The 27,637-nt window shown below is 43.1% G+C and overlaps 1 protein-coding gene across 1 annotated transcript; it reads right to left on the bottom strand.

Moving 5' to 3' along the window:
* Window positions 1-23,491: 23,491 nt before the first annotated feature.
* LOC121136532 lies at window positions 23,492-27,322 on the bottom strand (the record flags this gene model as incomplete). Its single annotated transcript, XM_040737084.1, is given in 5 exon segments — window positions 23,492-24,680; window positions 24,682-26,321; window positions 26,323-26,609; window positions 26,709-27,132; window positions 27,134-27,322. Coding segments are annotated over 5 exon segments (3,729 nt in total), but the record flags the coding sequence as incomplete, so codon positions are not given.
* Window positions 27,323-27,637: the final 315 nt, after the last annotated feature.

Genomic DNA, 27,637 nt, shown 5'->3' with positions numbered 1-27,637 from the left:
AAGGAATTAGAAGTTGATTTGCCTGAAACACATTATATGCAATCATGAAATCCTCAAACAATAAATAAAAATATATTTAAAGACAAAGTGAATACATAATCTTCATATACACTGCAATATGTGTGAAATTGGGATAGCATGCTGCAATATAAGCCAACCACAAAAAGGCAACTTCCAGTAACTCTGAGCAGTCTCTTGAGATAGTCTTAGTGTGTACCCTGGGAAAACCTGTGGCCCAGGTTTCCCCAAATGTAGGGAATGTTCTGCCTCAGTGAATCCAATGATCATAGCATATTCATTTTTAAACTTTATAAATCATTAATTTCATTCACAAGGGCTTTGATCACATGACCCAACTGTCTCTTAGAGGAAAGGCTCTACCTCCCAATACTATCACTTTGGTTTATATTTCACTATATTAACTTATTGACAGTATGCTGTGACTATCCCTGGAGCAAAACAACCACCATCTTGAGTTCAGCTGTGCCTCCTTGCAAAAGCACTATCTGGGGTGGGCTTCTTGACTGTTTATATCCCCTTTTGGACTATGGGGAGGGTCATGAAACCCTCACCTGAGCATCCAGCAGCCCCTAACCAACTGGTATATACTACTATGTCTTAATTGCACATGACCTAGAAGAAGGAGTAGAACTTAGAGGTGAGGACAACTGTGGGAAGTAGGGGCTCCATCTAAGAAGCTGTGGGGAAGCCCTCATCCCTGTGCTAGGTAAAGCCTTTTTGATATGGCTTATTTGGAGAGAAGCACCCACACTCCTATAAGTAGACACTCACCTATGCTCTATAAGGAGGCCCAATAAACTCATTGGTTTCCAGGGTACTTTAGTGGAAGTACACATTGATTTGTCATTGGGACACTAACAGGAGTAGACCTTGCTTACATCTCTTCATGGGAAGAAATTTTATCAGCAGAACACAGCATTCAGGTTATAGCAATAGTAAAGACAATATTCTTAAAGAATAAGAATAAATTAATATTTGCAAAGCATTACCATAAAGTTGAACGATTTTATTAGGAAGAGAAGAAGCAGGGCAGGAATTATTTATGATGTGCCATTGGTTTGACTTCAATACAATTAGTCTTTGGTTCAAAAACAGTCAATTTCACATACTACAATTTAAGGTATCATAAGTCATTAATAATCTGTCTATGATCAAGCACATTGGGACTCACATTCATCATTGTTTAGTAACTGATATATGGGTAGTTTACAAAATTTTCTTGGGACTCAGGCCAGGAAACAGATCAGTTCCTTATTCAGCTATCATCAGAGAAGCTTCCTCCTACAGCAGGTTGAAACAAATACAGAAACCCACAGCTGCACAAAGTGCAGAAAAGTAAGGAACCGTGGAACACTCAGAACTAAATGGGAGGCCTCCATCAAATCAGGGACTCAGGGAATCCTGCAGAAAAGAAGGCAGAACGAATGTAAGATCCAGAGAGGATAGAGAACACCAAGAAAAAAAAAAGGCCTTCCGAGGCAACATGATCAAAACACATATGAACTCAAAGACACTGATGCAGCATTTACAGGGCCTGCATGGGTCTGCCCCCGTTGAAGTATTAGAATTGAAAGAAGACGGCACATGCCCCCATCCATAACTCAGAAGCAATCTCCAATTGATACCCATTTGCAAATGAAAATTTAGTTTTCCCCTAGAGAATATCACTGTGGAAACAAACTATTCTTAAGTGTAGGCTGCATGCCCAGCAATAGACAACCAACAGAAAACAAACCCAGTGGCATCTTTGGAGGCTCCTTGTTTAATAATGTCATGTAAGCGCTCTTCTTTTTATTAAAAAAAGATATATATATATTTTTTCTTACCCTCTTTTTGCCTTACAGTTCCTTTGTGTATGTATTATGACTTACAATTTAGTGTTCTTATGGGATCCCTGAGTGTGTGAATGAGTTGGTCTGTTTCTTGTGTCTTCTCTTTGGCTCTTTCCTTTGGTTTGTTTATTTTGTACAATTCTGATGTGTTAGTTTTTATTTTACCTTATTTTATTATTATCCTATAGAAACCTATTCATTTCTTAATAAGAGACAGAACTGGGGTAGACTTGGATAAGAGAGGAGTTAGGGAGGACCTGCGAAGAGTAAAGGGAGGGAAAACAACAGACGGGGCATATACTATGTGAGGGGAAAAAATCCGTTTTCAACAAAAGCAAAAAAAAAAAAAAAATAAGCCCCACACACAAAAAGGAAAACAAAAGAAATGCTTGGAAAGACAGTAGACTGAAAATATAAATGTATGCTAACATATGAAGAATTCTTAATACACATGTCATAAGACAACTATTGAAGCATACTTGTATAATGTAAAACTTCTTTTTAATATTTATATCCTTAGAGATTTATAAGGATAAATTGTGATTATCTTCTTTGAAACTCCTGTGTACCTGTTGAGAATGACGAAACTAATTTTTTGAGATAATCTGGGACAGACTGACACTTTTCCAATAAGTGCAACACATGGGGGCTTTGCTGGAAGGGCTCTCTCTTGTGCACGAGTATGCATAATCACACATGATTCACTCAAAGAAGCCTGAGGAACCAAAATCAGGCATCAAATTATATATGTTTCCAGATGCTGCCACAATCAAATCGGAATCACCTTTTGGCAAGTACCATCTTCCAGAGAAATTAGTGATGAATCCCGACAGATGACCATCTGGGCACAAAATCAGGACAATACCCCTCATTAAGCAAAGCCTAAAACCATGAACTACATCCTGTAGCCTTCCTGCTCCATGCTGTGACACCAGCAGCATGGCCACAAGTCTTCGCAGTTTAGCGACTACAGTCCTCAGGTTCCCTGGGCATCTAAGGACAACAGGATGTGGTGATGCTGCAAAGCCCTCACACTCTCCCAGCCTGATGTGACTGTTCCTCTACCTCGGGGGCTCCTGGAACTGCCCCCATCAGAAATGTCGTTCTCCTACCACTCTGCAGACCAATTTTACTTTTCATTATAATCCCAAGTTAAGGCAAAACACAGTGGGGGAGGAACCACACACACACACATACTGCTTCATCGAGTCTTCCTGATGAACCCAGAAAAAGAGACTCCTGGGAAAACTCCCATTTCTTGAGGTCCATTTATTAAATAGTCTGATAGTTAGACTGAGAGACACAAGTGTCTCTTTGGAGACATATGCAACTATTACATTGCAACTAGTTAGTAGGTTTATAAATAGGAATTATCTTTGCATCAAAGAAGTTAAGATACCATTTTTCTTTTTTCTCTTTTATAACATTTTGTCAGCCTTCTAACAGTTTGCAGGCATGTGCAATCTTGTCTTCAGGATGTTAAGGCTGTGGAGACAGGGATAGAAAACTAACTGAGTCGTTTGCGTTTGTGTGGTTAAGCCTCTATGCCAGCTTGACAGGGAAGCCCCTGAATAAAATACAATTGTCAGTCTTTGCTTCTTGTCCTCACTGCATGGAAGATGGCAGCTTAGTTCCAGATCCTGGGGAATTATGGGGAGAGATCATACAAGTCTTTGCCTTTTTAAACATTTTTTAAAATTAGAATTATAATCTGTTTTACCATAAGGCAGGTGACAAGTGAAGTTAATGAGATAGTTCCTGTCTTTCCAGGTAACATGAATCATAACTCATTAATAAATATTGTTTTGTTGGCCTGGGGCAGCATAATCTTCAATTCCATATTCTTTCAGCCAGTCAGTAGCCTCACTGGACAACCTATTCTGAAGCAGAGGATTTGGACCCCTACCTGCAGTCAGTCCACTGGCACTGCTGTTGATTCGCAGTTTGCTAGTCTTCTAGCAAAGCTGAAGAAACCACTCCCCACACAGAACCTTCGTCAAGGCCAGGAGAAAGGCCAATACGGCTGTTTCTCAGGCCAATGTCACTCACATTTGGGTCCAGATTTAACTGTCTCTTCCCCACTGATATTATTTACAATTGGTTAATATTTGTAACAACTAACATTTCAAATATTATATTTACAGACCTAGGTTACCTTGAGTTCCACACTCCAACATGATAACTATTGTCATTTCCGGGGTCCCACAGCCATGTCCAGGCAAAATGCCCAGTCATTCCAGTTATTAGCATTTCTTGGTTTGACTGCACATATGCCATCAACATTCAAGCAAAATGCCTGTCATGCTATCCCAGGGCCTTATGGGCATGCACAGCATGGCCACATAATCTATGCATCCATTCATAAATATGACTACATACACCCTCACACACATGTGCTGTGTGACTTGAAACAGATGCGTCTGACCCACTCCTCTCTCTTGCCACGTTTCTTCCAAACAGGCCTGTGCACAACTCCTCTCCCTACTCTTTACTAATAAAACTCTTAAGTGGGTTTTGTTGTATATATTGTGGTCAGTTCTTGTGCATGGCAAATAACAGTAACAGTTTAATAAAGGTTTTGTAAAGCATCTTGGTGGGAACTCATATAGATGGGATTCAGAAATGTGGGAAAATCTCTACTGAAGCCACATTCTTGACTTTTTGGTTGGTGGCAACCTGTGCCCTGTCTGTATATCCCAAAGAATCTACCTAACAGTCACACTAATGTTAGGTCACACACAAAAGAAGGCAATAAATTGCTGTCAAGGGGCTATTTAGTAATTTGGGTCTAAACCTGCATCATTCCAACCTCACAACAGCTGATATTTGAATCATTTAAGCAGTCTTACATCAGAATCATGCTTCATAATAAGTCCTGAGTTTTCAAGGAAGAAAATAAAGCAACAGTATTACGGGGGTGGGATCAATGTGTTTACTTACCAGGCAGTTACCTAAGTTGCCTTGATGAACTTCTTTGATTGCTTGGGTTTTCAAAGTTAGGAAATATCAAGCAACCTCACTCTTCAAAGGCAACCATTACAGGAGCAGCTAAGACCCATTACCCCATTATGGGGAAACTATTTCCCTCTGGTCAAAAGAACGGAATCTTTGAGTAGACCTAACAATCTAGTTGGGCAGATCACACACCTATCAAAGAGAAAACGAGCCCCTCAGGAAGGCATCCATCTTAAACCATGCTAAATTGAACAATTAGCCTTTAAATAAGATAATATAGTTTTTGTAAGCATTGCAGTGGCTGGTATCAGATGGACAAGGATTCTGGCACTCAGGACCCAAAGAGTACTGAGTGTTACAGTTTGGGTGGAAAGGTATTCACGCACTCCTCTGGAGTCACCTCAGTTCAGAGTCAGCCCCTAAAAAGCCCACCATTGGTGGCTCCACCCCCGGAGAGCATTAAAAGCCCCCACCTCTAGATTCACCTCTTGGTTCCTCGTTTTCCGTTCCCTGGGGCTATGCAGGAATGTCTTGCTCAGAGTAAACCTGGATTTATTAATTTGAACTGATTGGCTTATTGCATCAGTGGTGGAGAGTTTCCATTAACCTTTCCACTAACCTGGAGTTTCCAACTTAACACTGAAGTCCCGTTCTTCTAAAATGATTCCTTCTGGTGGAGAGGGAAAGGATCTGTTTCTCTAGAACTGTCGTGAAGATAACTCAACTAAGGCTCTGGCTTCTGCAGCAAGTGTTGCCTTTCAGAATCCTTTTTTTTACTTGTTTAACAAAATGTATTGTTCCTAAGAGGTGATATTAGCAAAGCCACTTCTCCCTAGGCCTATAGTCATTAGCCCTGGTTTTTTGTTCTGTCTTTGTTTCATCTCTATAGAAAACAGCAAAAGCCAGTGTAAAAGTTTCCTCAAGTGTCTGGAGTCTCTTGGATTGCTCTTGAAGATTTCCCTTGCCTGGAGCAGACTGGCTGATAAAGCAAGAATCAAACACTCTGAGGGCCAATGTGCCTGCACTGGATGCAAGCGGTTCTTAGCTCAGTCTGGGTCTTCCAACCTTCCGCCTTGCCAGCTTGTTTTACTCATATGCTAATTTTCCAGCATTTGTGTAAGTCCTCCAAGGCCTGCCCCCCTCCCTGCCTCACTTCCCCTATTATTTCCCCATGAAAGGGCTCCCTCTGTGTCTGATACACCTCTTTCCTGACCACAAAGTCATAAATCAGGACTTTTACTTTCAGAATCTTTGTCTGAGCCTGCAAGGTGCCAGTTCTGACCTTTATCCCTGTAAGAAACATGGGTATGGTGCCAAGAGGTATTGTTCAGTGGCTAAAAAGAAGTCCCAGTCTCCACAAGTTCTCCACAAGCTCAACTGCTGGACTCTTAACAATTTACAGACGGCCAGAGGTAATGTCAATACCCCACCCATGTAGAAGGCAAATAGGGCAAGTTGCCATCTCAGAATTTGGGTGTAATGGGTGACTACTTAATTCAAGCTAGGAGTGGCCTCATGAACCTGCATTCCCAGTTCTCAGGAGGCAGGATGATTAAGAGTTCAAAGCTAGTCTCTGTTATTTACAGCATTTGATGAGACCACCACCTGCCTCAAAACAAAACAACAAAACCCAACTAAACTGAATCAAGGTTTTAAATGTAAATTTTGGAGCAATCAAATGTTAATTGCTTCTAAACAATGCTTTTGAAAGAGTAGAGTTACTGTAGCCGGCAACCTGTAAATATAGCCCAATTAAAAACAGTAACAAATCTTTGTAAAAGTACAACAATCCTGTCAGATATACAGTCAGCAAAGATTTCTCTCCCATTCTGAAATCTGTCTGTTCACTTGATTTAATTGTCTCCTTTGCTTTCCAGCTTTTTAATTTCATGCTGTTTCATTTGCCCATTGTCAGGGCTGTTTCCCAGCTACTGGAGACCTGTCCAGAAAGTCTTTGTCTGTACATAGACCTTAAAGTTTTTTCTTCACTTCTAACAGTTTCAGAGTTTCAAGTCCTGTATCATAATATTTAATTGAGGGCCAAGAAAGATGGCTCAGTGGATAAAAGTCTGGCCAGTAAGCTGATGACCTGAGTTCAATCCTCAGAAACCTTATGTTAGAGTGAACTGACTCCTATGGGCTGTCCAGTGACCTCCATCTAGGCACACACACACACACACACACACACACACAAAAGAATACATAAGTAAAATATTTTTAAATGTTGGCTCCATTTGGAATTTGTAGGTGGAAGAGACAGGAACCTAGTTTCATTCTACATGCATGGATCCAGTTTGGTCAGCACTCCTTATTAAAGAGGTTATCTTTAATGTTTATTTTGACAACTTTGTCAAAAGCCAGGAGGCTGAATCTGTCTGGATTATAGCTGAGTGCTCTACTATTTTTTGTACTGATAACACATATTTCCATTGCTGTGGATGTATAGCATAGCTCGATGTGATGTGATACCTCCAGCATTATTCTTTTGGCTCAGGATTGCTTTGGCTACCCAGAGTCTTTTGTGCCTGAGAGTTCAAAAAAAAGCTAAGGCCAGACTCACATCCTTAATAGACAAACTAAAGAGCAAGTGAAAAACAGCAGGTAGGTATCTATTTAATGTGGCCACATAGGAAAGATGAACAGAGTCCTCCTGGAGAGCTCCCCATATCCATATTTAGAGGTTTAGATTTAAATAGAGGGCAAGAGGTGTGTATAACTAAGCAGTACTGGTCTATAGCAGTACTGGTCAAGGTGTGGCCCTGCCCATCACAATTGTCTCAGCTTCAGTCTCTCATGCAGGGTGGTCTGAAAAGCTGTCAGAGCTGTGGGGAATCTTTCATAAAACAATTTCTCCTCTGGCTGACAACCAGAAAAGCTTAAGGCTTTCTGATTCTTTCTTATCATGAGATTCCTGGGGAAATACCATGATTTGAGTAGCACATAGCCAAAGGAAAGAACACAAGTAGCTTCCAGAATATTTTCATTCCTTCCAGAGTGATTACACTTTCATAGTCTGTTTGTTCTTTTCAACTTTGAGGCGAAATATTTTAGGCCAAAGTTTCTGTCCTGCTCAGTCCTGTAGCACTTTAGTTCTAAATAAACACACAGAAGCTTGTATTAATTATAAACTGTTTGGCCCATGGCTCAGGCTTCTTATTGGCTAGCTCTCTCTTAATTATTAACCCATTTCTATTAATCTATGTATCTCCACATAGTCTTGGCTTACCGGAGAATGCCTGGGCATCACACCTTCCTGTTAGCTGCATGGCATCTCTCCTGAGACTCACTGTCTGTATTCCTCTCTTCAGCATTATCGTAGTCTGGTACCCCTCCCCCCCCACTGTACTTCCTGTCTCATACATCCTGCTTGCTCACTGGCTGAAACAGCTTTATTCATCAACCAATAAGAGAAACATATTCACAGCATACAGGAAGACATCCCCCATCAAAATATACCTGTGTCTGAAACCAATACAACAGAAATAGAAAAAGAACACAAGTAGGAGCCATTGACAGAGATATTTAGTTAAAACCAAGTAACTATTTCTAAGAAGCTTTGCTCCAAAACCACTTGGTTCTAGCTATTTTAGAAAGTCTGGCACAAACGACTCCATTTTGTGTTGCTATGAAACATAGACTGGGCTCAAACTTATGGTCCTCCTGCTTCAGCCTTAAATGCAAGTTCTACCATGCTCAGATAGGCTTGATACTGATTTTCACAACTTCTCCTCTTGACTCTGAGTATCATTATTTGAAGATACTGGTGGCTGCCTTTGTCTGTCTTCTGTGCTCTGTCCCTCATTACTTGGATGATACCTGTCTCAGTTATCCCACACTAGGGGAGAAGTAGAAAAATGGTAGATGTCAGTGCCTTAGTAGAAATGAAACTCTTCATGACCAGTTTTAAACAACAAAGAGTTTTAGAAGTAGTAGCTCTGAAGCTGGACGAGCTTAAGTTAATTCTTAAGTAACTTACACTATGGCTAATGTCCTGACATCACAAAAATATTCCTTTGTCAGAAGTTGTATTTCTGCAGCATGTTAAAAGAAAACAGTTACAAACCTTTAAAGAAAAAATAGATAATAAGATCAAATACTTAAAACTAATTAGTGAAAGACCCCGGGCCAGCACAGGTGGCTGAGGCCTATGGAAAATTCCTTTTCCCCCACAGATCAGCCGAATAGTCATTTTTTCGATCAGAAGGAAGCTCAGCTCAAGGTCTTTACAGCTGCATAGTCACTACTATCTCTGTCCAGATAGGGGCCCAGGTGTCTATGGTCTGCACAGCCAGCCCAGAAAGATTGGGCAGGCACAGAAACCTTTGTTCTTCAGATAGGGCCAAGGCCGAGAATTGAGTTATGAGAGAAACCTTAATTGCCTCTCTGTCCAGATGAGAGAAACCTCGTTCTGAGCCCCCGCCTCATGCGCTTTTTGCTATAAAAGAACCCCTGAGTCCCCAGCTCGGGGCTCTCAGTTCCCGAGACTGAGACGCCCCGGGTACCCGTGTATTATCAATAAAGCCTCTTGCTGTTTGCATCCAAGCTCGTGGCCTCGGTGTTCCTTGGGTTCGGGTCTCCCTCCCGTGAAAGTCCCCCGCCTGGGGTCTTTCATTAGAAAATTATGTGTTTATTTGTTTTTAGGTGTAGTGTTAGATCTCTTTGGCAGCTTAAGGAGTCAGATCTCAGAAAGTTAGAGGTGTTTGACCTTAGACAGGCAGGACCATGTTTGTCCACAGCAAGGGGGCATATTCCCACCAACATGGAAAAAGATGCCTGTGACCATTTACAGGTGCATAAATGACTGCAACACATTTTCTCCCATAATCTCTCTTCTAGAGTTTCCTTGCCTGGTAACAAGACAAGCAAGGAAGTGTAACCTTTCAGTAATAGACTGTCATGTACTCTTTAAGTGACTAATGTCTAAAACTGTCTCATTGTTAGGAGCACTACTTAGAGTAGAAAGTGTTAGGATATGCATCTCTGCAGGGAGAGAGACTTCAGTGTACAATAGGAACACATGAACACTCAGAGAAGCATAGCACTACTGACAACTCTGGCGCCCACCAGCTTGCTAAAGACTTGTAAGCTCTTCATCTTTGAAGGCTTATGTAATACAACAGGTGCATAAATACATGTAAGATATAAGGGAACATGTTAGCATCATTACACATAAGAACCACACAGAAGCCTTCTGTATAGTAAGTTACCTTCTACATTTGAAGCAAAACTTAGAATCTTTGGTTGCCAGTATAGTGGTCTACAACACTGATTAAAATAAAAGTATCAGCCACATGAATTACAAATTCAATGGTAATGACCATAACACACTCAGTTTCTGATATATAAGTACATCTCATATATGCAATAACAAAACACTTACTTTATGAAGGTAAATCTGTGTGGACAAGGTTTCAAATAGCAGGACTACCCCAATGGCTATATTTTCACCCTAATGGTTCTGTTCAAATGGAAACTAGAGGGGAAGTTCAGCTGGTAAAGGACTTGCACACAAAGTACAGGTATCCAAATTTAGTCCAAAGTTGTGCATGATGTATACATTCATTATTCTACTGCCAGGGAAGCAGACAACTGAGGACCATTGGCACTTGCTAGCTAGGCAGTGACAGACTCTGTAGTCCCCCACCAAATAAAGGGCATGGCTCCTGAGCAATGACACCAAGGATTGACCTCTGTTCTCTACATGCACGTCCACACATACTTACTCATACTTGCATCTGTGTGCATGCATACACACATGTACACATATAAAGAACAGAAATGTTCAGAGAATGCCACTGGCCATTTCATGTGTCTGCAGTCGGGAAACAAAGCACATGGCATTAAACACAAAGAGCACTCAGTAGTCACTTTGTATGCATTATACTTATGAGTCTTTATATCCGTAAACTTTCAAATAATATGTAAAACTCACACAGAAAGCTCTGCATGTTTCTAAACACAGATATAGGGCATTTATTGTAATAACATTACTCTAAATATTTGTTTATAAAGTAGTCATTTAAGGATGAGTGTGAACAGATTTTTTTTAAATATTTTATTTATTTATTGTGTATACAGCCTTCTGCCTGCATGCCAGCAGAGGGCACCAGATCTCATTCAAGGTGGTCATGAGCCACCATGTGGTTGCCGGGAATTGAACTCAGGACCTCTGGAAGAACAGTCAGTGCTCTTAACCGCTGAGCCATCTCTCCAGCCCCCGTGAACAGATATTTAAAAGAATGTTTTGCCTAGTCAAAAGCTCAACAAGATAATCAGAAAACATATTACAAATTAATATTGTTATTGTAATATTAACAACTTTTTAAATCGGAAGATAATACATTATTAAATATAATAAGAAAAGCTTGATAGTTTTACAATGTAAATACATGACAAATTATGTGCTGAAAATGTGCTACTGTAAGTTATCTACAAAAAATGCTATATATATATATATATGTGTGTGTGTGTGTGTGTTAACAATTGCTACAGCAGCAAAATTACCCCACCTCAATGTATACACACACATTCATACACTTATATTTTTTTTTTCTAAAAGTGACATAGCTTAGAACCATAGCTTTATATATAGGTCAATCCAGTAACTATTTTTTTATTCAAAGGAGGCCAGGAATAAAAGAGAAGCAAAATCTGATGTGCCCTTATCACAAACAAAATCGCTGTGATGGCTAAACTTGGTGCTTGCATTTAGGCACCTGCACTGACCTGCTATTGGGGACCTGGCAGTACTCAGGCAGTACTGTGGCCTGCTCAGGGTCCTGACTTCTTGGTCTATGTGTGGTGTGCTTGTGCTACTCCCCACTTTACCAGACACGCACCACCCACCTTTCTCTCTGTCTGCCTTTCTGCCTCTCTGTCTCTCTGACTCGCTGTCTCTCTCTATCTCCCTCTCTCATAGGCCGTTTTTCAAATTATAACCCTTGGTTGTCAGCTGGACTGTATTTAGAATGTGTCTATGAAGGTATTTCCTGGAAGGATTAGCTGTGTGGGGGAGTCAATCTCTAAGGGCATAGTACCATCTGGTTTGCTGCCCAACTGACCAAAAGATCAGTTGCCATAGACTAGAAAGCCAGTAGCAAGGATAAAAATATTGGAATGAAACTTATCACTCCTCTGACTTACACTTTCCTTTTATTTTGGCGATTAATATTGGTAAGAAAAGTTGGAAAACAGGACTGGTGAGATAGCTCAGTAGGTAAACATGCTTGATACACAATGTTGGCAATCAAGTATAATCTCTGAATCCCAAAGGCAACCTGATACTGGATGGTACATGTGTTCTCAGCACTCACACATGTGCATGGGCTGGGGTGGGGGTGGGGAGAAATAAAGCAAATATCTTCAAACCCAGGGAAACATTACTTGACTGCCATGCATTTCTTTTACAACATAACTACTAATTCATGAGTTGTGAAAAACCATAGGTTCTTATATAAGAGACCCAAAATCCACTTAGCAAATATCAAAACAAGCTATGTTTATACTCATTGTTGATTAAAGCAACAAAGCAAATGAAGTGATGTCATGAAAATCACAAAACTGGAAGAAACTCCTCATGGGAGAGTTTAGTTAAAGTTCAAAATAACAAAATTGGAGTCAAAAATTTTGCAAGACAGCCCATAGCATCATGAAAGGCATAGAACTTCCACCCATTCAAGGATGTTTGTGAAGCTATTGAGCCAGTTTCTGGCTAGATCTTAGGGCCAACGTCTGCATGTTGACAGTCTAATTTAGAAAAATTGCTTCTGACAGGCCTTGTATTTCTACTATAATTTCTCAGTGCAAAAGGAGTCCCCTCGTGACATTAAGAGGGATAAGGAATAAGGCATTGACATGGTATCACTGCAGGGTACAAGCAAGGTTCCCTGGTGTCCTGTTTACTGAAGTCTCCTTTTGAAACACAGACCTCGTTGACTCCCCCTTTACTTCCCAGTCTGATGTTGTTAGCAACAGGACAGTTGGGGATATAAGGCCTGGATCGAATCATATTGACATGAACTCAACACAAAACACATGTTCACTACTGATTTGAACTTTGTGTTCCTCAAAAGAAATTCAAGACACAACCTATTTTCTTAATCAATTAACTAGGCCTTTCGTCAATACTTAAGAAAGCCTTTTCTACCCTTAAGGAAAATATTGCCTGTTCACTCACTCCACCCCCACCCCCCCCCAGTTCCAGAATGTAATTCTCCTTGCTGACACTTTTGATAATTTAAAGAATGCATTTTTTATTGTAATGTATTTGCTACCATCAAGTGATTTATAAAAATAAAAGCTGGTAACAGTTGCTTCTAGAAGTTATTTCAAAACTATTTGGCTTTAATCATTATTTCAGTTTAGCCTATTATTTCCAAAACCTCAGAAATCATAAGCCCTACCCTTACATAAACACAATTATGTTAAATTTAAGGAATATTTTTTTCCCTTGGTCAGCAGAGAGATGCTTAGTAAAGCGTCATTTCCCTGTTCATTTGTTATTGAGGCTGGAAAGACAAAGAAAGCTAGGGGGTGAGAGCAAGGAAAGGAAACCTTCACTCTGGGACATTGTTTGCCCTCATTACTGACCGGGATTCCAGAAATTTCAACACAGTGGATAAAGCCAAAATTCTATACAGAGATAATTTGCTTTCCTAAACACATCTCAGTAAAATAACAACAACAAAAAACCTCCAACACAACCACCACCAAAACAAAAATAAAACAAACAAAAGCAACAAACAAAGGTATAAAATATGCTTATCCAGGGCCAGAGTTCTTGTCTCCTTGGATTTTACCACGGACATACTATACCCTCATCCCTAATTCTAAACAATGCACCTTTTAATTCCATTGACAAAAGAGAATTCTTTAAAAGAGTAGATCCATTCATATTTTTAAATATAATTTATAAACTATCATTATATTTTAAACTCTACTTGCTTAGCCTTGTTGTGAATTACATTCTTATGATGATGGGTCTCTCCTCTTCCTCTCCCTAACCGCCCCCCCACGATCCAGAGCAATCTGAATCTACTTCTTGCACACTGTCCCTTCATTGGATGACTGTCTTAATACTTTGTAAGTTCCCCAGCTTTGATCCATTCTGCTTCTTCCTAAATTCTTTCTGTGACAGCAGAGGAGCCAGCCTTACCTGGGCTGCTGGTGGCTGCTTTGGGCCTTCTGTGTCTCCTGCCGCTGACAATACCACAGGTAAGAAAGGCTTTAATTCAAATAATTGCTCAATTTGCTGGTGTGTTTTCTCCCATTCAACTCACATTGGGAATAATATTTCCTGCGATATTGTATTTTGTGTCACGTTAGATTCCCTAGCCCTCAATTAACCCCCAAACAAATAAACAAATGAGATTTCTAAAGGAAACAACTGGGGACTCCTAGGAACGATCATGTGGCTCCTCTACCAGGCTTGTATTACTAAACGTGCTTGGTTCTCTGTCATCAAGCAATTCCGTCTCCTTCCCAAATCTTAGCTACATACCTTACAAAGAAGTTTGTTCTGTTACTGTGTGAGCAGGCACTGAGGAGAAATAATTACCATCCTCATTATTGCCTTAAATAATATGAAAAATTGCAAGAGTAGTAAGACCCAGGTTCAACTAAAACGCTTAACAAACCTAAGCTGCTCTGCTATTGTATGTCTCCAAGAAAGGCTATAATCCAGGCTTTACAATGGGGAGCTAGGAGCCTAAGAGATGAGCTTAAGGCTGGTGAATAAGTCAATGTCAGTTTTGAAGGAGATCACAGGGATGCTAGATCCCTGCCTGGATCTGCAATTATAAGACCAAGTTCTTAAGAATGGCTCACAGCAAAGTCTGAATGTTATACATTTTTATCAAGACTCTTTGAAAGCAATCACTTACAACATGTATCTGAACTAGTTAGTCCTTAAGTTTACTCTGTTGTTCTTGTTTGTTTTTTTCTGAAAGCATGAATACTTGAAATATAAAGAAATACATGAAGAATAGCAAAAACACCAGAGTCGTGGGAAATCACTTAGATAATCATTATTAAAATGTTGTTGAGGAATATGCTCTTTTAATTTGCTTTATTTTACTTATCTGAGAATAATCATGAGTAAAGATTTGTAAACTAGTTTTACAAATGTATCAGAATAAAAAACATAACTTGAGGACAATAGTGTGAATAGTAAATGTTTGGGTAAAAGGAAATTTGGAATCATAAAAAAGACTTTGAACACTGAGGAAAGGCACTTTAAATCTAGTAAATGAAGCTTTTATTCTCAGATTTGAACCTCTCTAACTGCGAGGGCAGATCTTCACTTAATGTTAAGATGTTGGAAGCAGGAAAGACAGCACATGCTGCCCTTGATGTGGGCCCATTGTTTCTCCACTAGCTGCCAGTAGTGGCCTCAGATTCTGTGGGGTTTACTGCTAGGATAGGTGAGGTAGTAACCTGAGGGTCATGGACAATAAATTAAACATAAGCCTGAATCCAGTAGCTGAGGGACGCAGAAGCAAGCACCCACAACTAAGCACTGAGACATACTCCCGGAATCCAGTTTTAGAGAGGGAGAAGGGATGACCAAAGGAGCCAAGACTGTAGTGACCAGCTTGTTGTGTCCCCATGCGACCCCCCCCTCACCCATTTTAACAGCCACGACAGGCTAACATGTGCTTGCATGACCTTGCTGCTCTTGTCCTGGTCACTAGGAGGTCAGATGCCCTCCTCATGGCAAGGAACCAATCAGAAGCTAGCTGTAGGGGCTGTGCTTTATGGCTCTGGGTGTGCTTTATAGACAAGTGCACAACAGTGATGTGCAGAGCATAGCAAACACCCTGGGAGGGCCTATGGGCCATAACAACCAGTTGACCAATCAACACAGGGTAGGTCATCCAAACCTGGAAGTACACCAACCCTGAGACTGTTTCATACCCCTAGACACTCCCCTTATGCTACCCTTGAAGATCTCCGCTGTGGGTTCTCCGGGTCTTTCTCCAGCCATCCGCCATGGTGGATGGATGAAGGGCCCAAACTAATGGGTTAGCTCGTTAAATAACTACAATAAAAGACCCTTTGCTTTTGCATAGAAATGGGCCTCTTGGTAATTTTGGGGTTCAGAATTTGGGCACAATAAGATCATGCTGGAGAAACCCACAGAAACAGTTCACCTGACCTAGTGAGAGCACAGAGACCCCAGTGGCAAAACTGGGGAACCAGCATTGGATCAAACCAATCCCTCTGAATGTAGGTGCTAGCTAAGAGGCCTGGGCATTCTATGGGGCCTCTAACAGCAGAGTCAGTGTTTATCCCTAGTATACAAATGGACTTTGGGAGCCCATTCCCTATGGATGGATACTATTACAGCCCAGATATAGGAAAGAAGGCCTAGGCCCTCCCCAAAATGATGTGAGAGACTTTGATGATTCCCCATGGAAGGTCTCACTATCCTTGGGGAGTGGGTGGGGGGTGGATTGGGTGATCAGTAGGGGGCATGGGAGGATGGGAGGGATTGATATGTAAAATAAGAGTGTTTCCAAAATAAAAAAGTAAAAACAGAAATTAAATTGGAAATTGAGACTATTTAGAACAAGAAAAAAATTAAACAGCTAGAAAAAAAAGACATATGTTCATTTTGAGGTATAAATTATACACAAAATAAAAATTTCAAATGCCACTACAGTTTTGCACAGAGACAAGAGACAGAGCATTGAGTGACCTGGACAAGCAGGCTGATCTTCAAAGACAGATTCATGAGATGAAAAGCCTAGGGGATCTGAGAGGGCAGCCTATAGGATCAGAGGTGAACGCATAGAACAGATGGGCTCAAGAGACTTGGCACAAGTTAAGTTTTGTGCCAGGCCAGCTTATTATTAAGTACAGCATATCCGGGGAGTGATGGCAAATGCATTTAATCCCAACACTTGGAAGTCAGAGGCAGGTAAATCTCTGTGAGTTCTAGGACAGCCAGAGCTATTACATGGAGGAAACCCTCTTTCAAAAAACAAAACAACAACAAAAGTACAGTCTCTTACATATTATTTCCACGGAAGAAATGGGACAGAGTCACCAGAAACTGTCATACAATGGGATGGAGTCATGAGGAAGCTAACAAACCAATGGTGCACGAAGGGAACACACGGTATCTCAAGAGCATTACAGATTGAGCACACAGTGGCCTTGGGACTGATAACCACAGCCCCATATGGTGGCAAGAGTTGGGTTTTCAAGATCTGAACCTGCCGCTCTGCCAAGCTCCAACCCCAGGCCATTACCTGTTCTGCCAAACACATTCCTGGTTTTAGAGAAGGAACTGTGTTCTGTCTCCATACATCATAGCCTCAGGGAAAGCCTTGGATCATTTCTGGTCTCAACAATTCAGTCCTTTCTCTAGCACTGTCACTACAAATTTACATTGTTATGTCAGGAACCAAATTTGGACACATTTAGTTAAACAATCACACTGAGTTTGGTAAGTGATTCATGAGTCAATAAATATCTTTTCTATGAAAAAGGTTGTTTCTGCCCCTAACCCTTCCAAAATGATCCATGAGCCTTAGGTTTGGGACTTGAGTTATAGATGGTATCAGATGGGACTGGGTTCTACAATTGCATTTTGATTGGCTGTTTTCTGAAATGATCACCACTTGCTGCAAAAAGAAATGTCCTCAATGAGGGATGAGGATGATACTTAACTGTAGGTTCTTATCATGCCAGCACAGACAGAAGAGGTCACTGTATGCTGTAAATCACTCATGTTTTGGGCCATTTTCATGTTCAGTTTGATTACATTGTTGGTCTGTTGTTGAATTTCATCTAATCTGTTGATTTTATTGTAGAATCTTAGCCCTCCACACAACCCTCCAAAAGTAAAACAAAGAAAAAAACTACAAATCAGGCAACATAGAATATTGCTGAAACAGTAACATTAAGGAAGATAAGACAGGAGGCTACAGAGTTCAAACCCAGTCTTGACTACACAGAAAAACCCTGTTACACAGAACCAAAATGGACAAATAGATGCATAAATAAATAAAAGACTTTATGTAGATTTAACTTATTAGTTGTTAATACTTCCTAAAAGTACTTTTCAGCAATGATATTATATTAGCATGACATATAAATACTTAGGATTTTTGTCAAATTTAAAAAAGACTCATATATTCAGCAAACTCATATTAGACCATTTCCCAAATCCATGGAAAGAAACTGATATCCCAGTAACAGGAGGCACTGGGATGTCAAATAGTAAAGAACTGAAAAGATCTCCACTTGCCACTATATTAAAATTAAACGTACAGAACAAAACATAATGAATCCTAAAACCTAGAAAAGACAAGTGCCAAGTCACATCCAAAGGCAAATACATCATAATACCAGCAGAGGTCCCAACAGAAACTCTAAAAGCTAGGAGGGCATGGGATGATTCCGTCAAGCTCTGCAAGAGCAAATCTGCCAGCCCCTATCACTACATCACTAACAAAGGTCCATTGTATGTAAACAGAAGGAAAAGGCTGGCTGATAAACATGAATAAAAGGAATTTATGTCCACTAATCTACTAAGTTAGGAGCTACTTGGAGGAATGTTGCACTTTGAAGAGAGATCAACATATCCAGTGGACTCAACAAATAATATACTACACTGTGACAATGCAAATAAGGACCTGGAAGGTACCACACATTACAAACATGACACAAAATTACTATGTGCATTTCAGCAATAATCCTGAATGCTAATGTCCCCAATTCTCAAATCAAAACACACAGACTAATATATTGGATTAAAAAGAATAATACCCTTCCATTTGTTGCCTCCGAGAAGCACAACTCCCTGGATGTTTCTCTAGGTGACAGAAAAACGGTGTTCCAAGGCAGGACAGAATAAAAGCAGGTGTAGTCATAATAAGCTTTGACAAGTCAGACTTCAAACCAAAGTCAGAAGAGATAAACAATGCTGCTTTACAACGACTAAGGAAGCAGTCCAGTATGAGGTTAAAATAACATTCAGCATACACATGCTGCAAATCAGCATTTTCATAAACTAAACACAACTGAATATAAAGGCACAGGAGGACCTCAACCATGATGTTTGTGAGTGACTTTAACACTCCATTCTCACAATTTACAGTTCAGCCAGACCAGAAAAATTAACAAACATGGTAGTTAATTGATATTATAAATCAAATGGACTTAGTAGATATCTACTGACTCTTCAACCTCAATAGTTGAGAATGCCCATCCTCAGCAGACCACACAACCTTGTCTAAAATAGTCCATCTTGGAAAATTGAAATAATCTCTGTGTTCTATCTAATCACAATGGACTGAAACAGGAAGTGACATAACCTGCAGAAATATACAACTCATGGAACCTGAGCCAGTTATCCCATGATGAATGAGTTAAATTTAAAAGTTCCTAAAATTTAATGATCATGGAAACACAACATACCAGAAGTAGGATTCAACAAAAGCAGATCTAAGAGGAAAGCTAATCTCTATAAATGTCTACACTAAAAAGCTATAAATGTGTTTAATGAATAATATGATGTATCTCAGGATCCTAAAAACAAAGAAGGGCAAACGAAGCCAAAAATTAGAAGATGATGAGAAATAATGCACAGCAAAAAAATCTTAATATAAATGAGATATATACAAACAATAAATCAAAGATTTGATCTTTTGAAAAGACAAATGAAACTTACAAGTCTATGGCTAAACCAGCAACACAAAGGGAGAACATGTAATGATTAAAATTAGAGTTGAAAGGAGAGATATTATAACAGATTCCCTTAAAATTTAGATTTTTAGGGTATATTTTAGAAACATACCCTTCAATAAATTTGAAAATCTAAAAATAAATGGATAACTTTTCTGCATACACATGGCCTAACAATATTAAACCAAGGTTAAATAAAAATAAATAGATTTACAACAAGTATGAAGACTGGAGTGATAAGAAAGTATCCCAGGTAAAGACAACCTGAATCACAGACAGATCCACTACTTAACTTTGCCAGACATTTAATGAACAAACCCAAGGGTCCTCAACTATCCAAGAAAAAAAGGGCAAATACCACAAACACATTTTACAAAGTAAGTGTTAACCTGTGACCAATACAAAATAAAAGGATAACAAAAAAGTTATAGGTCAATTTCCCTGATGAACATGAATATAAGATTATCAAAAAAGTATTGGCAGATAAAACTTTAAAACTCATTTAAAAACTATTATGAATGTGGATTTATTACAGGGATATACAGATGATTCAACATTAGTAAAGCCACAGCATAAATATATCTTGACACAATCCAATATCCCATGATGATAAAATCTCTAAAGAAACTCTTTAAGAGAAGAAACATACCTCAAAATAGTAAATACCATTTATGACAAACCTATATACAACATTGCTCTAAATGGGGAGAACACAAAACATATCCATTAAATCAAGAACAAAATAAGATTATCCACTTTCTCTACTGTTTATCAATATTTTTGGCATCTTAGCAAGCAATTGAAAGACCCCAGCAGGGATACTTTCACGGAAGGGAGACCCAAACCCAAGGAACAACGAGACCACGAGCTTGGATGCAACAGCAAGAGGCTTTATTGATAACACACGGGTACCCGGGCGTCTCAGTCTCGGGGAACTGAGCGCGCCGAGCTGGGGACTCAGGGGTTCTTTTATAGCAAAAAGCGCAGTACAGAAGCGAGAAGCCTAGTAACAGGACCCTGATTGGGTAATGTAAATGTGGCTAGGGCTCAGAGCACGGGCAAATAGAGGTTTTTCTTAAAACTCAAGTTTCGGCCTTGGCCCTATCTGAGGAACAATTGGTCTCTGTGTTTGCTCAACCCTGCTGGGCTGGCTATCCGGTCGCCCGCAGACACCTGTGTCCCTGGGCAGAGTTCCCTTCTGATAGCAATGACTATTCAGCTGTGGGGGACCTTGAGCTGAGCTCCCTTCTGATAGCAATGACTATTCAGCTGTGGGGGAAATGGAATTTTCCATAAGCCTCAGCTGCCTGTTTAGACTGGGCCAGGGTCTTTCATTCCCCCATTGCTCTTGTAACTGAATGGAATCTTTCATTCAGGAGTTTCTGCCATCTCGAGATCTCTTTGCTTTAGCTGCTAGTACTGTTGGGTCAAGACCAGGGATTGTACAACCGATAACCTTTCTTTTATGAACTGGGTCAGTCTGGTTAAGATGCATGGCCCAAACATCAGAATCAAAAGTATAATGATCAGGGGTCCCATAATGGTGGATATGAGAGTCGAATACCAAGGGGACCTGTTATACCAGTTCTGAAACCATCCCTGGTGGGACTCAATTAGTTGTTGGTACTTTTGGCGTCTTTCTTTTATTTTAGCCATGTTGTCTCTTACCACTCCGGTATGGTCTGCATAAAAGCAGCATTCTTCTTTAAGGGCCGCACAAATTCCCCCCTGCTGTAAAAATAAGAGGTCTAGTCCCCTTCTATTTTGGAGGGCTACTTCTGCCAGGGAGGACAAGGACTTCTCCAGGGCAGCGACAGATTCTTCTAAGGACCGAATATCCGCACGCATTACTTGTTGTAGGAGTTGGAACTGTTTAGTTTCCTGTAGTGCGACGGTACCGGTTCCTATTCCTGCTGCTATGCCTCCCACGGTTAATCCCCCTAGTAGGATGGCAGTAGTGATGGAGATAGGTTCCCTCTTACTGCGGCCAGTTCTTATCAAGTCATAGTCAGAGGGGTGGTAAATTACCTTAGGCCATAATTCGATCAGAACACAATAGTCAACGGTGGTATTAAGTACCGTGGTGGAGACACAAGGGGTTAATCCAGTGTTGCATGCCCAATATGTCCCATTGGGGGCTATCAAGTAGCGGCCACTTTGGGGCAAAGGCTCAGTAGCATTGCATAGTCCTTGATGCGTGGCGGGGACGTTACCTATACATAGCCCCTTTCTAGACACTTCTGAGATGGTTAATTTATGTTGCATGGCTGTCCCACAAAGGGCCTCGGCTGTGGCCTGATTTGTATATTTGCCCACAACCGCTAAGCCTTCATAATAGGGAGGTTGCGGAGTCAGACAAAGCCAGCATTCCTTAGTCTTATCTGGGCGAGTTAAATTCAGAGTGGCATATGTCCCTTGGATCAGGGCTAATATTCTATTTCCCGTGCCTTTAGGAGGGGGACCCGAGGAGGGTTTGGGAGTGCTTCCTGGGGGGAAGTTGTGCTCGGGAGCGGCTGTGGTTCTAGGCAGGGTCATGGGCCTGGTATCAGCCCATGGGCATGAGTAGGCTAGGCCGCTTTTGATCAGCAAGGACCTGGTTAGGGCCTATGGCCTGTGAATTGACAGGAGCCACTTTACATCTGATTTTGAAGATTACCCCCCCTGTCTGGCCCGTATAGATACCAACGCAAACCCCAGGTATACCCAGTCTGCCAGTCCGGGGCTTGCTTTCCCTGCGCAGTGAAGGAAATGGCAAGGGGCATACCTATCATTCCAGATTGTCCTTTGTCCCAGCCTCTGCGTACTTGTATTTTATCCCAGGATGAGGATGGCCTCCAATATGCGTCCCCTGTGGTCTCGCACCCCCAAGATGCACAGAAAAAGTAGTCGTATCCCCCACATTTCTGGGCCTGTTGCCAGGCACGCCCATCTCGGGGGCAGACATAGAAGTCCTTTGAATTTAGCTGCTCTCTGGCTCTTTGATCAACACACCCGGGGGTGGTTTCTCTGGAGTCCATGAGTGCACGTCGACATCTGTAAAAGTGGGAACCACTGGCGCATGCCTTCGGGTGGCAATGGGGAATGTCCCAAGTGTCCAATCCTGCTACTAAATCACAAAATTCAGGCCACAGAGTAGGCCACCATGTCCCAAGTGCATGAGGTTCCGTGACAGCATAAATGACCTCCCCCCGCTTGGGAGAGAACCTCCCAAGTTATTTTATAAATGGTATGGGGACTGGAGGCTAAACCAGTATTTGATTTTATGAGGAGGGCTATTAGCAGGAGGGAGAGGAACGGGTAAGTCTTATCTTTAGAGGATTTTGAGTGCGCTGAGCCTTCCATCCTGGGTCCGGATCCTCAGGGGAGGCAGCTTTTACATGCGAGGCGTGTATCCAAGCAGCAATCCCGTCCACCTTGAGAGCAGTAGGGGTGGTCAGCAGGACCGTGTATGGTCCCTTCCAGCGGGGTTCAAGGTTCTTAGCCTGGTGGCGTCGGATCTAAACGCTGTCTCCCACGTGATAGGAGTGGGGGACGATAGGGTGTCTCCTCTGGTCTCGGTAGGCTTGGGCCAGGGGCTTCCAGACTTCCTGCTGGACCAACTGGAGTGCCTGCAGGTGAGCTTGAAGAGAGGGGGAATTGGCATGGTCAGAAATATCTTGGTCAAAGAACTGAACAAAGGGAATGGTGGTTCCATATAAAATTTCAAAAGGGGTGAGGCCATGGGGGCCCGGTGTATTCCGGGCACGATAGAGGGCAAGGGGGAGCAGGAGGACCCAGTCTTTAGTGCCAGCTGCAAGCGATAATTTAGTTAGAGTCTCCTTAATGGTTCTATTCATTCGCTCTACCTGTCCTGAGCTTTGGGGTCGGTAAGCACAATGTAATTTCCAATCAATCCCCAATAAGGTGGCCACAGACTGACTTACCTGAGAAACAAAGGCAGGCCCGTTGTCTGTCCCCAATACCTGTGGCATTCCGTAACAGGGGAAGATTTCTTCAAGAAGTTTCTTGGTGATCACCTTTGCCATCTCGTGCTTGGTGGGGTAGGCTTCAGTCCATCCCGAGAAGGTGTCAACAAAAACCAGGAGGTACTTGTATCCATATTTTCCTGGTTTGATTTCTGTGAAATCTATTTCCCAATGCACCCCAGGCCGGTGCCCACGAGCTCGAGTCCCCATGGGTAGTTGTAGCCTGGTCGCATTTACGCGGGTGCAGGCATCACATCGCTCAGTCACTTGTTTTAGTATTTCTTCTATTCCCAACAGGTGGCGAGTATTTTCTTCCCGGGCTAATAGTTCTCGCATTTTCCTGGAGCTCAAATGAGTGAGTTTGTGTAGGCTGTTAACCAGATATCTAGTCATTAGGCGGGGAAGGACAGTTTTTCCTTGATAGGTCCAGAGACCATCATGTACTCGGGTCGCCCCCAGTCTTTTCATGGCCTTGATGTCTTTTATCTCATAGTCCCATGACGGAGAGGTCTTCTCGGAAGCCTCATTTGTTACAGGGACTACAGCTGCCTGAAGGAGGTGACTGCTGTTTTCCATGGCCAGGGCAGCCTCCCGGGCGGCCAGGTCTGCCCTCCGATTTCCCCGGGCGACTGGGCTGTCGCCTTTCTGATGCCCTGGGCAATGTATGATACTGAGGGCGGTTGGCAGGTGCAGAGCTCCCAAGAGAGCCAGGATTTCCTTTTTGTTTTTAATGTCTCTGCCCTCTGAGGTCAATAGCCCCCTTCGCCTATAAATTTCACCATGGATGTGAGCTGTGGCGAAGGCGTAGCGGCTGTCTGTGTAGACAGTGAGTTTCTTACCTTCTGCCAGTCTCAGGGCCTGTGTTAAGGCGATCAGTTCTGCTCGTTGGGCCGATGTTCCCGGCGGCAGGGCCTCGGCCCAAATTGTTTCTGACTCAGTTGTCACTGCAGCACCGGCTTTCCGCTCCCCTTGATGTACAAAGCTGCTTCCGTCCGTGAACCAGACATGGTCGGGGTTGGGAAGGGGTTGATCCGTGAGGTCAGCTCTCATCCCATGGACCTCAGCCAGGACCTGCAAGCAGTCATGAGTCTCTGCTTCCCCAGGCAGGGGAAGTAGCGAGGCGAGGTTTAGGGTCACCGGAGCCCCGAAGTGAATTCGGTCCTTGTCCAGTAACAGAGTCTGGTAATGAGTCATCCTGGCATTGGTGAGCCAGCTGCCTGATGACCGCCTCCATAGCATGGGGGGCATAGATAGTCAAAGGCTGCCCCAAAGTCAATTTATGAGAGTCCTTTATGAGAACTGTGGTGGCGGCGATCATGCGGAGACATGGGGGCCATCCTGACGCTACGGGGTCTAATTTCTTAGATAGGTAGGCGACCGGTCGTCTCCAGGGTCCAAGTTTTTGGGTTAGGACCCCTTTCGCATAACCCTCTTGCTCAGCCACGAATAGGTCAAAGGGTTTAGTCAGATCAGGTAACCCCAGAGCTGGGGAGCTGAGCAGAGCCTTCTTGATGTCCATGAAGGCTTTCTCCTGGCTCTCCTCCCAGTCAAAGGCAGCCCCCGTCTTGGTGAGGGGGTCCAGGGGTGCTGCCATTTCCGCAAACCCGGGGATCCATAGCCTACAGAAACCTGCCGTTCCCAAGAATTCCCACAGTTTTCGGGGGGTCTTGGGAGGAGGGATGTCAAGGATGGCCTGTTTGCGGGCTGTTAGTCAACGTTTTCCATCCTGGATTCTGTACCCCAAGTAGATGACCTGGGTCCGGCAGATGTGGGCCTTCTTGGCAGAGGCCCTATACCCCAAGTCTCCTAAAGTCTTTAAGAGAGCTTCTGTCCCCCTAAGGCATTCCTCCTCTGTTTTGGTGGCTATCAGGATGTCATCCACATATTGTAAGAGGATGACCTCAGGGTGGTGGACTCTAAATCCGGCCAAGTCCTGATGTAAGGCCTCATCAAAGAGGGTGGGGCTATTTTTGAACTCTTGGGGCAACCTAGTCCATGTAAGTTGTCCCGAGATTCCCAGGTCTGCATCCTGCCATTCAAAGGCAAACAGTGGCTGACTGTCTTTGTGTAGCCGCAGGCAGAAGAAGGCATCCTTTAAATCCAGGACTGAGTACCAAACATAGTCAGGTGGCAGTCCACTCAGGAGGTTATAGGGATTGGGGACCGTGGGGTGTATGTCCTCAACCCGCTTATTGACTTCCCGGAGGTCCTGGACCGGCCTATAGTCATTGGTTCCGGGCTTCTTGACTGGCAACAGGGGAGTGTTCCAGGGGGACCGGCAGGGGGTTAGAATGCCCTGCTCCAGTAGCCTCTTAATGTGAGGTTTGATCCCATCGCGGGCCTCCCGGGACATGGGATATTGTTTAATTGAGGCCGGGAGAGCAGATGCCTTCAAATGGACTATGATGGGAGCCTGTTGAAGGGCTAGTCCCATTCCTCCAGTCTCTGCCCAGGACTGGGGAAAGTCGGTCAGCCAGCGGTCCTTGACCTTAAAAGAGTCATCCTTGGGCTCATGTATTCTATATTCCTCTTCTAAGGCTATGGTCAGCACCGTGAGTGGGGCCCCTTCTGGCCCTGTGACTCTTATGTTGGCTTTCTCGAAATGTACTTGAACCTTTAACTTCGTTAGGAGGTCTCGACCCAGGAGGGGGTATGGACAGTCAGGAACATGTAAAAAGGAGTGCATCACCTTACCGGTCGCTAGGTGGAGCTGGCGGTCCGTGGTCCATCGATACTGTTTCCCGCCGGTGGCCCCTTGTACCCAGGCAGTTCGGCGGCTCAGGGGGCCGGGTGACGGATTTAGAACAGAGTGTTGGGCCCCCGTGTCGACCAGGAAGGTGACTGGGCGCCCCCCCTACTGGTATGGTTATCCGGGGCTCAGGGGGGGGCTCCTGGCCCTGACCTCCCTAATCTCCGAGGCTCAGGAGGTCGGAGGTCTGAGAACGGGGTTTGGGCCTCTGAAATGTCCTTCTTTGTTTCTTGGGGCATTCTCTTGCCCAATGTCCTTTTTCCTTGCAGTATGCACATTGGTCTCTTTCTAGGCGAGGCCCCCTTTGTCCCTCTCTCTGCCTATCCTGTCTCTGCTCTGCGACTACTGTGGCCAACAGTTTAGTCATTTCTCTGTTACGCTTCTTGTCCCTCGCTATCTCCCTCTCTTCAATTTCCTGTCTCTGACGTTCTGCCCTTTCTTGGTCCTCTTTTCTCCATCTCTCTTCCCTCTCTTCAGCTTCCTGTCTCTGACGTTCTGCCCTCTCTTGGTCCTCTTTTCTCCATCTCTCTTCCCTCTCTTCCTGTGTTTCTCTCTTGTTAAAGATGCGCTCCGCCTCTCTTAATACATCTGGTAGAGTACAACCCTGTAAATTCTCTAGCCGCTGTAATTTGTTTCTGATGTCAGCGGCCGACTGCCAAATGAAGGACATGGTCAGGCTAGTAGCTTGCCCGGGGTCCTCAGGGTCATATGGGGTATACATTCTGTAAGCTTCCTTAAGCCTTTCTAAAAATGCGGCTGGCGATTCCTCTGCCTTCTGAACTATCTGTCTTACCTGGGCCAAATTTGTAGGGCGCCTACCTGCCCCTCGGAGACCCGCTACAAGCAACTGGCGATAAAGACGTAGATGGGTCCTACCTGCCTCAGTGGTGAAGTCCCAGTCTGGGCGGTCAAGGGGGGAAAGCAGCATCAATTTCATTTGGAAGCTGCGTAGGTTGTCCATTTGCCCCAGGAACATTCTTCCGGGCTTCAAGAAGGACCCGTTGTTTTTCCTCCGAAGTGAGGAGGACCTGCAAAAGCTGTTGGCAATCGTCCCAGGTGGGCTGATGGGTAGTGAGAACCGACTCTAATAGATCAGTCAGTCTCCCAGGGTCTGCTGAAAAGGAGGGGTTATTATTTTTCCAGTTATAAAGATCAGAGGCAGAAAACGGGCAGTATTGTAATTGGCCATCATGGCCCATCCGGAGGGGCAGGGCAGTGGAATCCGGAGCGGGCTGCTCCCTGCGGCCTCGCAGTCTAGAGGCCATAGGTGAGGGCTCCGGGTCGGTAGGAGGCGAAGGTTGGGCCTCGGCTGCTGCTGCTGCTGCTGCTACTGCTGCCGGTTGACCTGCCGGAGGAGCCTGGTACGGTGGAGGTTCCTCCGTCAGAAGATCCAACAGGAGACCGTCTTCCGGAGGGAGGAC

The sequence above is a fragment of the Mesocricetus auratus genome, unplaced genomic scaffold (genome assembly GCF_017639785.1).
Source record: "Mesocricetus auratus isolate SY011 unplaced genomic scaffold, BCM_Maur_2.0 Super-Scaffold_100676, whole genome shotgun sequence".
NCBI lineage: Eukaryota > Metazoa > Chordata > Mammalia > Rodentia > Cricetidae > Mesocricetus > Mesocricetus auratus.
This window is presented reverse-complemented; position numbering and strand designations above follow the sequence as displayed.